The 13,041-nt window shown below is 41.3% G+C and overlaps 1 protein-coding gene across 1 annotated transcript; it reads left to right on the plus strand.

Annotated features, from left to right (window-relative positions):
- Positions 1-309: 309 nt before the first annotated feature.
- On the plus strand, positions 310-12,945 carry layna (layilin a). Its single transcript, XM_089017704.1, has 8 exons — positions 310-3,841; positions 3,946-3,966; positions 5,004-5,313; positions 7,229-7,386; positions 7,462-7,503; positions 8,646-8,705; positions 9,060-9,156; positions 10,840-12,945. The coding sequence occupies exons 1-8, from the start codon at positions 3,754-3,756 to the stop codon at positions 11,549-11,551; spliced, it is 1,488 nt and encodes a 495-aa protein (XP_088873830.1). The 5' UTR covers positions 310-3,753; the 3' UTR covers positions 11,552-12,945.
- The last annotated feature ends 96 nt before the right edge of the window (positions 12,946-13,041 follow it).

Genomic DNA, 13,041 nt, shown 5'->3' on the forward strand with positions numbered 1-13,041 from the left:
GGGTTTTGTTTTTTCTTTCTCGGGTGCCGATGAAACGCTGATCAGACCTCTGGCAATGTTTTTTTTTCTCTTCCACAAGGGGGCAGCATTTCCCTTTTTTCCCATGTTAGCGCTTTGTTCCAGCTTCAGCTGTTGTTAAAGCGCTATATAAACCAATATGTATGTATCACATTGTATTTTGGACAGCCTCCCTCATTTCAAACTCATATCTCCAGATCCATATAATTTAGGAATTAAGTCTTTTTTTCTGATGAAAGAAGAGCCTCTAAGGTTTCTTACGCTGCCTTGAATATTTATGTAAAACAAAATAGGGGTCCTGGAATTTGAGTCAAAATGACAAAAACCCTGGCACTGGAGTGGACACATTTTCGCAGGTCTGGCAGTGAATGAGTTAACTGGGGGGGGGGGGTGCAAGCTAGGTGATTTTTTTTTAGCCCCTCTCCAGTAGCATTAGCAATTTTAGCATTTTTGCCACCCTAATCATGTTAGCAAACTGTGTTGTTTTGATAGCATTAAAGTCAATCGCTGCTTATTAGCTAAAACAATTGCAGGTAACAACATAATATTTTCCTTCTTCCCAGTATGATTATCATGTAAGAGAATAACTTTTTTTGTGTAGAGATGATTTTTATGCTAAGACAGTATCGTAAAAAAATATTAATTGTAGTTATAATTCTGTCCTAATTTTAGTGTATAATATAATTAAATGTTGTACAGAGTGTGAGCACATTTGCCACCTTAGTCAATGGAAAGTACTGAAAAACTGCAGATGTACTGAATTCCACACACCGCCTTCATAATCTTCAACAGTTTCCGTTAACAACTGCTCATTAATCAAACCGCAAACAAGAATACGCCGTGAAATTACGACAGGGTTTCATTAAAAGGCTTTTTACGTTTGCTGATGGAGCGTTTCGACTCTCCTATTGGGTCACTGATTCTGGAGGCTTGTATGCTGCTTCCGCCTACGCATTGCGGACAACGGGTCTGGTACCGTGCCAGCTCCCATTATTCAAATGTAATTTAGTAGGAATTATTTTTCGGTTGGCACGTGGTACCGATTTTGTATGTGTGTTGTGCAAATCAGAAGCACTTGGTATTGTTTTACGATGCATTACGAAAGATGCAAAAGGAAGGTTTATGACTTTGGATGAGCTTATTTGACTTGATCAGATGACCGTTATGCTGTCATGGTTTGACTCAGTGAGGGGAAAAAAAGTACACTTAGCAATTTGCCTATTGGCTAAATGTCCAACCTGTGGTGAATTTTCCTTCTGAGTTTCTTTGACGCAGGGCGCCGTCCAGTGATGTACGGGAGGATCCCCATGGGAGCATTCATCTGGATCCCCTTTAACTAATTAGGACGGAGGGAAAAGGAGGTCAACGGGATGGCCCGAGACATAGCATGTGAGAGTGAGAGTCTTAATTGAATGAAAGCCCCTTCTGGTCTCAGATGCTGTAAACAAGAAAGGCTCAGTTACCCATCCCACTTGTCTTCTTGCCTAATTGTCCACCTGCTAACCTCAACGTGACACCCTCCCATGTAAACCTCAGACTGGAATCAATCAAACATAAAGGGATTAGCGGCTTCCAGCAATCCGTGCCAGTTCCTCGTCAGCCCACACAGCAGATTCCTGATGAAGCGTCTTGCTTCCTCAAACTTGGGCTGATGTATCTCTCTGGTGCTCCTAAATCAACCTTATGGGCCATTTTAGAAATTACTCCCTTCCCAGAGTACATACATTTCCTTTTCCTCCATTTGTGCTGAGAATAGCGCAAGCGGCGTCAATAGCTGCTGATCCTTGTTCTTATCCCATTGGAAATTTCTGAAAGGGACATTCGGAAACTTGCCGGACTTTGGTTCGTCCCACGAATGGATTGACATTTCTGATTTTGAGGTGCACGAAAGGAAGAGTCGGACTAGCGCTTGTGCACATTTTTATTTTTAAATCCCTTTAAATCCATCTTTAACTCATTCACTGCCATTCAGGAATTTATTCTGGCATTGAAAATATAACATAAAGCGCCATTCCAAAATGTTTTCAGGTTTTGTTTTTTCATGTGCTGGCCATGGCCTCTGACAATGTTTTTTCTTTTCCATAAAATAACAGCATTTCCCTTTTTCTCCACATTAGAGCTTTGTTCCAGCTTCAGCTGTTGTTAAAGCGCTATATAAACCAATATGCATGTACAGTATTGCATTGTATTTTTGATCAGCCGCCCTCATTTCAAGCTCATATAACTCAGGACCCGTTCTAATGAAAGAAGAGAGTCTAAGATTTCTTACGCTGAATCGAATATTTATGTAGTCCTAAAACTCAATATTATATGGGTCCTGGAATTGAACTGACAATGACAAAAACCCTGGCGCTGGAGTGGACACATTTTTCTACATCTGGCAGTGAATGAGTTAAAAACTGTTTTTGCCGCATAGAAAGGAACTACTGTATATGTCAAATAGGCAAACATTCGTTGAAAAGGTAAAATTATGTTATTTTTACGAAGAAAATGCTAATTCGACTCAAAATGATTCCGACTTGGTGTTGGTTTTACTCCCTGATCCTTTCTACTGTCTTTGTGACTGCTTTATTTCCTGTATATGATAGCTGTCCATGTTAAGTGTTTTGTTCCAGTTTCAGCTGTTGTTCAAGCGCAATATGTATTGTATTGTATTGTATTGTGTAATGTCAGAGATATTAGATCGGACACTGTGGACGAAGGCTCGGACCCAGAAAGATTGTCTTTACTGCCGGCAGGAGACGCAGCCACTCATACAGACGCCTGAATTCTGCAGCCCACTGCCAAGCTATTTATTGAGAGTATGTGCAAATTTAAGTGATACATTAGTAAACATAGTTTTCTTGATTAGAATACCACACCCCATGGACGTTCTAAGCGCAAACAGCTGTAAGCAATAAAACATTGTCTCTTCCATGAATTTATAAATTTGTAACCTGGCTAATGAGCTCTTCCTGTGCAGGAGTTTCAAGTCGTCAATTGCTTCGGTGATCAAGGAGTTTCCCAAGTCCTAGATTCTGTCCAAGGCCAGATCTCTTAGATGAAGATGACAGTTTAACTTGTTGTGTGTGTTAACCTCAGATTGACCCCAGGTTGTCTGTGCTTCAATTGTGTATTCGAGTCACACATATTTACTCAGCATATAACAGCATGAAACTTTTAAATATGAAAATGTATTATTCTGTCTAATCTCTATCATATTGTTGTTAGTTTGAAACTGTCCACTTATTCACCAAACACATAACACCGCCCTACACACGTGAACAAGAGAATCAAGCCCTGATGCAATTATAGCTGATTATTTTCACGTAACATCCCGGTAATGATAATCCCCTAAAGCGGCCCATCATAAAGGCAAAAATGAAATCTGCCTGGTGTCAGCTTTTACAATGAGAAGCACTCGCGTGATTAGATGTCTCTCCGATCAATGCCGCCTCTTCTGACGATCATTAAGACTGCTCTTAACAGATTACAGCCCCCTCCCTGACATGCACCGCCCCACTACCCCCCACCTCCCAACTTCTCATCCTTTTCTTCCTTGCTCCTCCTTTTTTGACTTGACACGCGCAAACATCAGCCTGCAACACACACAAGAGGATCTTGGTCTATATTTCTTCACTTGAACCACTTTTTTTTGGCAGGGCGGTTATTAAATCGCTCTGGTAAATTTTGTTTGACGATCTGCTGATTGTGTAACAGTGATATGCCAAACTAAGTCACGAGTGCTAAAGTCACATGCCAGGAACCATGAAGCGTCTCGCCATCCTCTGTCACCTTCTGATTTCATGTTTGCATCCGTCGGGAGCTACAAGCCTCATTACAGGTAAGCCTTTCCACACTTAATCAATTTGTATCATTTTCAACACACTCACTTATGGATCTCTCCATAACTGACTTCATGCTGGATATTTGGCTCCCAACCTAAAGCGGATCTTTTTGAAGCACGAGGTAAGCAGCTTAAAATTTGTAGATGTGAAACACTTACCTGCACACTTTATGAAATGGACTTTGTGTCCTGTGATGTATCGAATATGCCCAATTTGCATGGATACGAACGGACAAATTGGACTGACAAGTGACTCCAATTTAACAACATTTTTCTCACTGTTATAGTTTGTGGTGGAGTGCATCATAAGGAGGGGGTGTTTCGAATATTTTGAACAGAAGATGCAAACTACAACCAGAATACAACAGATATTAAGTCATTCACTGCCAGACGTGCAAAAATGTGTCCACTCCTGTGCCAGGGTTTTTGTCATTGTCACTCGAATTCCTGGACCCACAGAATATTGAGTTTTAGGACTACATAAAAATTCAATGCAGCGTCAGAAACCCTAGACTCTCAGCTCTCTTCATAAAGAAAGAGTTAATTCCTAAGTAATATAGGTCAGGAGTTATATGGGCTTGAAATGAGGGCAGCGGTACAAAATACAATACATACATATTGGTTTAGATAGCGGTTTAACAACAGCAGAAGATGGAACAAAGCGCTAACATGGAAAAAAGGGAAATGATGCCTCCTTGTGGAAAAGAAAACATTTCCAGAGGCCATGTCCAGCGCTTTATCAGCACCCAAGCATGAGAAACCAAAAACCCGAACAAATTGAGGAATATGGCGCTCTCCGTCATATTTTCAATTCCCTAAGAAATTTGTGAATGGCAGTAAATGAGTTAACAGAAAACACAATCCATTCTACTGTGCCAGTCCATCAATCCATTTTCCAGACCACTTAATTCTCATTTGGGTCGCGGGGGGTGCTGGAGCCTATCCCAGCCGTCTTCAGGCACTAGGCGGGGGACACCCTGAACCGGTTGCCAGGTAATCGCAGGGTACACAGAGGCAAACAACCCTCCACACTCACACCTAGGGACAATTTGGAGTTTTCAATCAGCCTTCCATGGATGTTTTTGCAATGTGGGAGGAAAGCGGAGTACCCGGAGAAAACCCAAATGCTTTGAATTCACACATGTATTCGCGTTTGTAGGTCAGCGTGACTGCAAAGCGGGTAACAGCAGGCCGTGTTACAAACTGGCCTATTTCTCCGAGCTGCGTCGGAGGTTGAATTTCGGGGAGGCCGACCTGGCCTGTCGCCGGGATGGCGGCCAACTAGTCAGCGTGGAATCGGAGTCCGAGCAGAAGATCGTCGAGAAACTCATCACGGATCTGAGACCTACCGACGGAGACTTCTGGATCGGGTTGCGGCGTCAGCACAGGGATGAAGACAGCAGCAGCAGCGGCGGTGTCGACTGCTCATCGCAGTACTACTGGTTGGATGGCACAAAGTCTACATTCAGGTGGGTCGCGTTTAGGGCAGCCATTTTCAGAGTCACTGAACCTTAAGCAGATGAGTCGCATGGAAAACAGGATGGCTCTTTACCGACATTAATGGATTGGTTTTAGTGTGTTAAGTAAATTAAAGGTGAAGAATGCCATAGTGGCTCGTGCATCCTTCCATTTTGTTCTGTACTATATACAGCCCTTGGAAGAAAACGTGGAGCGATCCTCTTTCCAAAAAGTCAAGATTAATTTTCCTCACAAGACTGCTGAGTGGTTGCCTTTCTTTTCGGCAGCACATATATGCCAGCACTGTTTTTGATTTGGGGGAAGAAAAAGAAGTCAGTACCATTTGATACTACTACTACTACTACTACTACTACTACTACTACTAATAAAAAAAATAATAATAATAATAATAATACATTTCATTTCGAGGCGCCTTTCAAAACTCTCACTTTACAGTCACAGGATCTTTTTTTTTCTGCGGGTGAGAAGGGGCAGCCACACGCGCCAGTGTTCACTCAACCCGGTAGTAACTCAAATAGATAGAAAACTAGCCAGCTAGCTGACATAAAGCTAATAGAGAGCCAGCTGGACAGTTAGCTAACTAGCTAGATAGCCATATAGCTAATAAATAGCCAGGTACATAGGTAACTGGCGAGACAGATAGCCAATAGATAGCAAATAAATAAACACATAGCAAATAAATAGCTAGCTAGCAAGATAGCCAGCTTGATAGCTGGATAGCTATATAAAAAATCTAGAAATATTCATGTTGTAATGGTGTAATATTCTGGTTAAGGTGGAGTTAAAAAAAATTAATTTGTGTCAAATGTTGGTTGAAATGCAGGTCAAATCTGGTTCGAATGCTAGCAAATACATATAGCCAGCAAATGATATGGACTGTTATCATTTTTGATGCACTATTTTTTTGCATGGCTTAAGAAGCCCGCGATGAGAAGAAAGGAGCGCCGATATGTATATGGAACTGTCGCGGCTTGGAATAGAAGCGGATTTACTGTACATGGGACAGGAGATGTAAGACAATCTGTTTTCGTCAATGGATGCTATATCTCCGTGTTTGCTTTCATTTAGCTTGTAGCAGACGTGCACATTTCACCATGACGCCCCTGATCCACTGGTGAAAAGGATGCTTTGATCCTCTCCTGTTTCATCTAGTACTGCTTCATACAAAAAAGATGGTGCAGAAAGTGCCTTTTTGTTGTCATATTATATTTTGTTTGTTTTTCATTTTGACTTCAAGATGGCGCTGCGAGAGTGGCAGCCTTTACAGTTGCTCTTGTATTTTGTTTTTCTACTTCTTACTTTCCTTTTCTCTTACTTTCTTCACTTTGCATCTGCGAAATGTACATGTCTCCACTGCGAGACTAATAAAGGCTAATCCAATCCAAACCAATCCATACATTCAAAAATGCTTGGTGGTTTTCTGAACCACTAAGGTTGGGTTCATTATTTTGACCCAATAAATTGGGATTGAAGATTGGATTCGGCCGATGATGTCATGGATTTGTGAGAAGGTCATCATCCACATTCCGGCATATCGAACTGTCCGGATGTCATCTGTGGTCTTCAATTCATTTCCTTCTATCAGCGTTCGCACACGACATTTAATGGAAGTGCAATTTTTCGTTTTTAAATATACTTCTCAGTATATATATCTGATGATGGTATGACACTCCTTTCAAAATGGCAGCTCCCAAAATGCCCATTGAATAAGATCAATAGCTCTCTCTTCAACAATTACAGGATGAGTGAACATTATAACCCCAGGCAAGAGAAAATTTATTGCAGGGGTGCATTGCTTTTTATTTAAGCGAGGCCAATAAATAGGAGGTAGTTTTTAGATAAATGACAGCCGCTCAGTGTGTGTGGTGTGTGTGTGTGTGTGTGTGTGTGTGTGCATGCGTGCAGGAACTGGCACTGGGATGAGCCATCATGCGGATACGAGGTGTGCGTGGTGATGTATCATCAGCCGTCTGCTCCGCCAGGGTTGGGAGGTCTTTATATGTTCCAATGGAATGACGACAACTGTGAAACCAAGCACAATTTTATCTGCAAATACACAGCAGGTATACTTCACGTGTCCGTTTGTAAATATTGGAAAATGCAAGTTTTGCTGATGTTTTGTTTTGTTTTATCAACAGACAAGTCAGCTGATCCGTCTCTTCCAAATTCCACACAAGCAGGTAAAATGTGATGCCATTTGATCAGCCAATATTCGCTCTAAAATTGCCAATAATGAACCGATTTATTTTTTTTCAACACATTTCTCCCCACAAAAAAAATCCCACCATTGTAAAGTTTGAAACAAAAGCGTCAAATGTTGTGCCTGTGCTCTTCATATCTTCCACTTTCCACAAAATACAATACATATTGGTTCATAGAGTGCTTTAACAACAGCTGAAGCTATAACAAAGCGCTTAAAATACCGTATTTTCCTGTGTATAAGGCACATAAAAGAGCTTTGATTTTTTTCAAAAAATGACGCTGCGCCTTATACGCCGGTGCGCTTTACATGTGAAGTAATATTGAGCCACAACAAGTCTTGCAACTACTGTCATCAGCCACTGGCCCCCAATTTCACACTGTAGAAGTATTGCATAACCCCAGCCTCTACTGTAGCCTTATAATGTGGTGTGCCTTATATTCGGAAACGTTTATTTATTTATATACCATATTTGGAAGACGTTTCATTCATTCAAGGTGCGCCTTATAGTCCGGTGCGCCTTATATATGGAAAAAGTTTGAAAATCGACCATTCATTGTGGGTGTGCCTTATACTCCGGTGCACTTTATACACCGGAAAATACAGTCGTCGTAAATAACACCTTGATACATAACCACATTTAAATCTTTTAAAAATGCAGACATTGTGATTTATCAAATGTCGCCTAACTATCCTGGCCTGGTATCCATTTAACGAAAATGTGAAACAAAATGTCCTTTTTTTCTGTGATAACACATTTAGCAGATTTTTCATTTGAAAAAGAATACATGGCGCATTCCCAACCCAGTGACTACGTGGAAATTATACGGATTTTGCACACTTTCCCTTTTTCCAACACATTTTGATCCTTTTCACCCTCATTCTCAACACAATACAATACATATTGATGTATATAGCGCTTTAACAACAGACAAGTCACAACTGGAAAAATATACAGGAATATACTGGAATAATATACAGGAAATAAAGCAGTCACAAAGATAGTAGAATTCACCAGGGAGTAAAACCAAGATCAAGTCGGAATCATGAGTCGAATGCCAAAGAGTACAAGTGAGTTTTGAGACCCGACTGCATTAACAGGCTTCGTTTTTGTCATGATAGATGTATTTCCCTCCTCTGTGCCGTGGAATCCAAGGAATTACAACGCAAACAGGAGCACAGGTTAATCCACCCATACAGTCTATTTATTTCTCTTTTAAAAGAAAAAAAAATCAGTTCAATTTGATTTTCATGCTCTTTTAATTAAACTACATTTGTGGTGTCGGACAGAGGTGTAAAATCCAGGTCCATAGTTTGTCTTTGGTAAGTTTGTCTTTGGTAACTCCTGCTTCTACTCAACGTTGAGCAAAAGTAGTAATGACATTATTGACATATGACATTATTTCATACATTCAGATATCAGTTTTGGATTTCGTATCCGTAAAATTAGTTCATAACAACAGTCGGAACGGACCAAACAAAATGTGTGTGTGTCGTTTTTTTCCATCTAAATGCTAATACCTCATTTTCTCTTAGCCCTGAAAGTGATCTATATCATCATCCCCACCATTCCGCTCATTCTGCTGCTGCTGACCGTAACGGGCGTCTGCTGCTTCAAAATGATCATCGCACGGTAAGGATCTGATAAGTTTAACCCTGTCAATCAATTACCGGAAACATCCAAAGAGGAACGCGTGTAGGTAGAGCCCACAAAGTCTTCAACATTAACGTAAATGTCAATACCAGATGCTTATCAATCACGATGATCTGCATTCGGTGGAGGAAATGTTGGAAAAACAAAGCGGTACGCTAAATTGACGTGTGTTTAATACCTTGATGGACCTCATCATCACAGAGAGGAAAAAAATCCATTTTGTTTACACAAAGAAATGGATAACGTGTTCGGACCTCACACCCGCAGAAAAAATATCCTGTGACTGTAAAGTGTAGACGCTTGCTTATAAATAAAATGTATTATTATTTTTATTATTATTATAAATGTCTCATTTTGTCACAATACTGTATAAGAAAAACAAGCCATCACTGGTTCATTCTTCTTCTTTCAAAAAGAAAATGGAGTGAAACAAAGGTTGAACTTGAAAACGTAGATTTGCATTGGATTGAATTGGATTAGCCTTTATTGCTGTGAAATTTACATTTCACAGCAGGAAACTTAATGAAAGGAAGAGGAAAGGAAAGAAAGAAGTAGAAAGACAAAATGCAGGAGCTGCTGTCACGGCAGCCACTCTTGAAGTCAAAAAAGCTAAATAACAAATAATATCACAACGCAAAGACACATACAGTCATTCAAACTTAAGCACTTTATGCACCCTATACACATAATAGTCAACACAAAGCAAAATAATAAACACAACAGGAATATAAAAACATGGACAGTTGTGCAATCTTAATGACTTTCCCCATGTACTCTATAATGTTTGAGTCCAAGACAAACACTTTGTTACATGAAGCAGTTGTAGATGAAAGAGGAGAGGGTCAAAGCGTCCTTTTCACCAATGGATGGGGGGCATCATGGTGGGAATGTGCACGTCTGCTACAAGCGAAATGTTGAAAGCAAACACAAAGCTGTAGCATCCATTGATGAAAAGAGATTGTCTCACATCTCCTTGTCCCACGTAAATTTGCTTCAATTCCAAGCCGCAATTCAACGATGACAGTCAGATGGCACTGACATTGCATGGCACTGACTATCTGTCTGACCTACTTCAAATCTCCGTTCCCTCTCGAGCCCTCAGATCCACATCCTCCCTCCACCTCTGTATGCCCTCTGCCCGTCTCACCACAGTGGGGTGCAGAGCTTTCAGCCGCTCTGCTCTGGAACTCACTTCCACCCAACATGCATAATATTCTCCCTTCCTACTTTTAAATCTCATCTCAAAAACCACCTGTTTAAACTTGCTTTCATGGTCTACTTTAATCTGCTATTTTGTTATTTATTGTTTTATTCATGGTTTTATTGTTTCATGTATTGTTCTTATTGTAGTGTCCTTGGGTGTTCAGAAAGTTGCTTGGAAATGAAATGTATTATTATTATTATTATTATTATTATTATTATTATTATTATTATTATTATTATTTTGATATTGAACTGGCAAAGCTTGTCGAGTAGTTCAAGTGTGGCTATGGTCGAGTCTCAGAAAGTCAGAGTCAAGTCCAAAGTCCTAAAATTGACCCCTCAAGTCTGTCTCAGGTCAAGTCATGTGACACATTTTGGGGAGAAATCTCTTGCATGGAGTCATAAAGTTTTATGAACTTTGCACAGCTGACTACGGTTGCACCGTTCTGCTTCCGACAGACGAACAAATGAGAAGAAGTCAGAAGTACCCGAGACAGAGCCTTGCGCCTGTCCAAGCCCATCCCCGACTGACGTCTACAACGTCATTCGCTCCCAGAAGGACGATGACTTAGTATCGGGGCGCCCCCACACCAAAAACACATCCTTTCTTTGCTCGTCCCCCGACACCCCCGCAGGGGATTATGACAACCTGGGTGGCCGCGACACAGAGAGCGGCTTTGTGACTCTCGCCAGCACCGACAGCAACTTCCTCAACTTCGACCTCAACAACCCCACTTTGGGTCGTCGCGGTACGCGGGACCTCCACAATAGTAGCTTAGGCCGCCCAGCGAAGAGGGATGTGACCGACGGGACTCTTGCTCGACCCGGACAGTTTTACGATCGCAGCCTGGGCCGCAGCACCGCGAAAAGTGAGCATTTTGGCAGCGGCGGTGGCGCCTATGGTGACCACGAGCTGTTCGATGACATCATGGCGGCGAAGAGGGACCTCTATGAACCCAAAGTGACACCTGGGGTTCACACGGCGAAGGCAGATTTGTATCAAACCTACACCAACAACGGCAACGGGAACTCGTATCAAAGCATCCTGGCAACGTATGCAAACCGGAAACCTTACCAGGCCACGCTGGAGAGCTACAGAAGTGGTTTGAATCCCGATGGAGGGAGGAAATACTCAAATGAGCAACAGTGGCTCAGCCGAGGGAAGTACTGATGTGTGTTTGTGTATGTGCGGTCCTCACTCCTGCTGTTATTTCAGTTTCAAGTCCACTTTTTATTGTTTTGTTTTTTACAGAAGTTGAAGTGGGAAACATAGTTCGGGAGACATCGCGTGTTTAAAGACAACCGACGCCTGCGGACAAGTTGTGTCCATAATTTGTAAAATCACTTCAAATGACTTCTACAGAGCGTATTTTACAAAGATTCCACGGCATATAGCTATATTTTATGTTTTAAGACTCACGCTGAATATTCAGGAGGTTTTGTTTACGAGTCCTGACGTGATGTTACGTCAGGAACGCCCCTGACCGAGAAAGCGACACACAATGCGTTTTGGGTACTTTGCTTGGTCTGAAAACTTCGTGTTGATGGCAAAATTAGAAGGAAAACACATAAATAACGCGATGATGAATTGTGTGTCGCACCAAGACTACTATTTGACGCAAATTCCCAGCAGACAAATCAGCCTTTTCCCAACGGAGCTTGGGCGCCATCTTGTGCATTTTCTGGGAGCTACATATGGGTCCGGACGCCTCAAAATGATACGGAACCACTTCTTTAATTGATTGCAACCATTTATGCTTTCCTCTTCAGAACTATTAACAAGAAACAAGAGTAACAAGAAAGCATCTTCTCCGAATCTGAAGCCATTGTTTTGATTCTAGAGCAAGGCAAGGCGTCCTGGCGTGACGTCACGAACAAGGGGGTCATTTTGAAGTAGTTTTGGGAAACGAAGTAATTTTTATTGGTGTTTTGCATTTGACTAAAAATATCAGCCTGCGTGTTTTGGGAATTTTAGATGCTATAAAACGTTTTTCTGATGTCAGTTAGGAAACAAAAAATGGTGTCGGTTGTCCTTTAAATGTAACACTAATTCTTCTCGAAACTTATCATAAAGGGCCGTCCTCACTCCTTATCTGGAGGTACTTGGACCCCACAAAGATGTTCAAACAGGAATGTGTGTGCGTGTGAGTCTACGGTAAAATAGTAAAATTATGTCAGATGATGGACGCGGGTGGTAAAAAAAGCTGCATGCGCATGATTTGAAACTACCGTATTTTCTCGAGTATAAGGCGCACCCCCAATTGAATGGTGTCTTTTCAAACTTTTCCATAGATTAGGTGCACCTGAGTATAAGGCACACATTTCATGAATGAAAAAGGTTTTCCAAATATAAATACATAAAATATTTCCAAATACAAGGCACACCACATTATAAGGCGCTACTGTAGGGAATGGCCATCGGCCTCTATCAGAAAAGGTTTTTCGTTCAGGTGCAGGTTCATTCTGGTGCGCCTTATATGCGGCTCCCCTCTCCCGGCAAATTGGCGTTTTCATGTTTATTATGTTTAAGTCATTATAAGTGACTTGCACGCTGGATCCGAGTATATATGGAAGAAGTTTAAAAATGCACCATTCATTTGGGGTGCGCCTTATACTCCAGTGCGCCTTATACACCGGAAAATACAGTAATTTAAATACATC

Source organism: Hippocampus bargibanti, linkage group LG16, assembly GCF_051943395.1.
Source record: "Hippocampus bargibanti isolate YZ-2025 linkage group LG16, ASM5194339v1, whole genome shotgun sequence".
Lineage (NCBI taxonomy): Eukaryota > Metazoa > Chordata > Actinopteri > Syngnathiformes > Syngnathidae > Hippocampus > Hippocampus bargibanti.

Bases quoted from the DNA above. Each gene is read 5' to 3' on its own strand.
- layna (XM_089017704.1), top strand. From the start codon at position 3,754: ATGCCAGGAACCATGAAGCGTCTCGCCATCCTCTGTCACCTTCTGATT. The intron at 7,387-7,461 runs GTATACTTCACG...TTTTATCAACAG, and splicing joins TATCTGCAAATACACAGCAG to ACAAGTCAGCTGATCCGTCT. The intron at 9,157-10,839 runs GTAAGGATCTGA...TGCTTCCGACAG, and splicing joins TTCAAAATGATCATCGCACG to ACGAACAAATGAGAAGAAGT.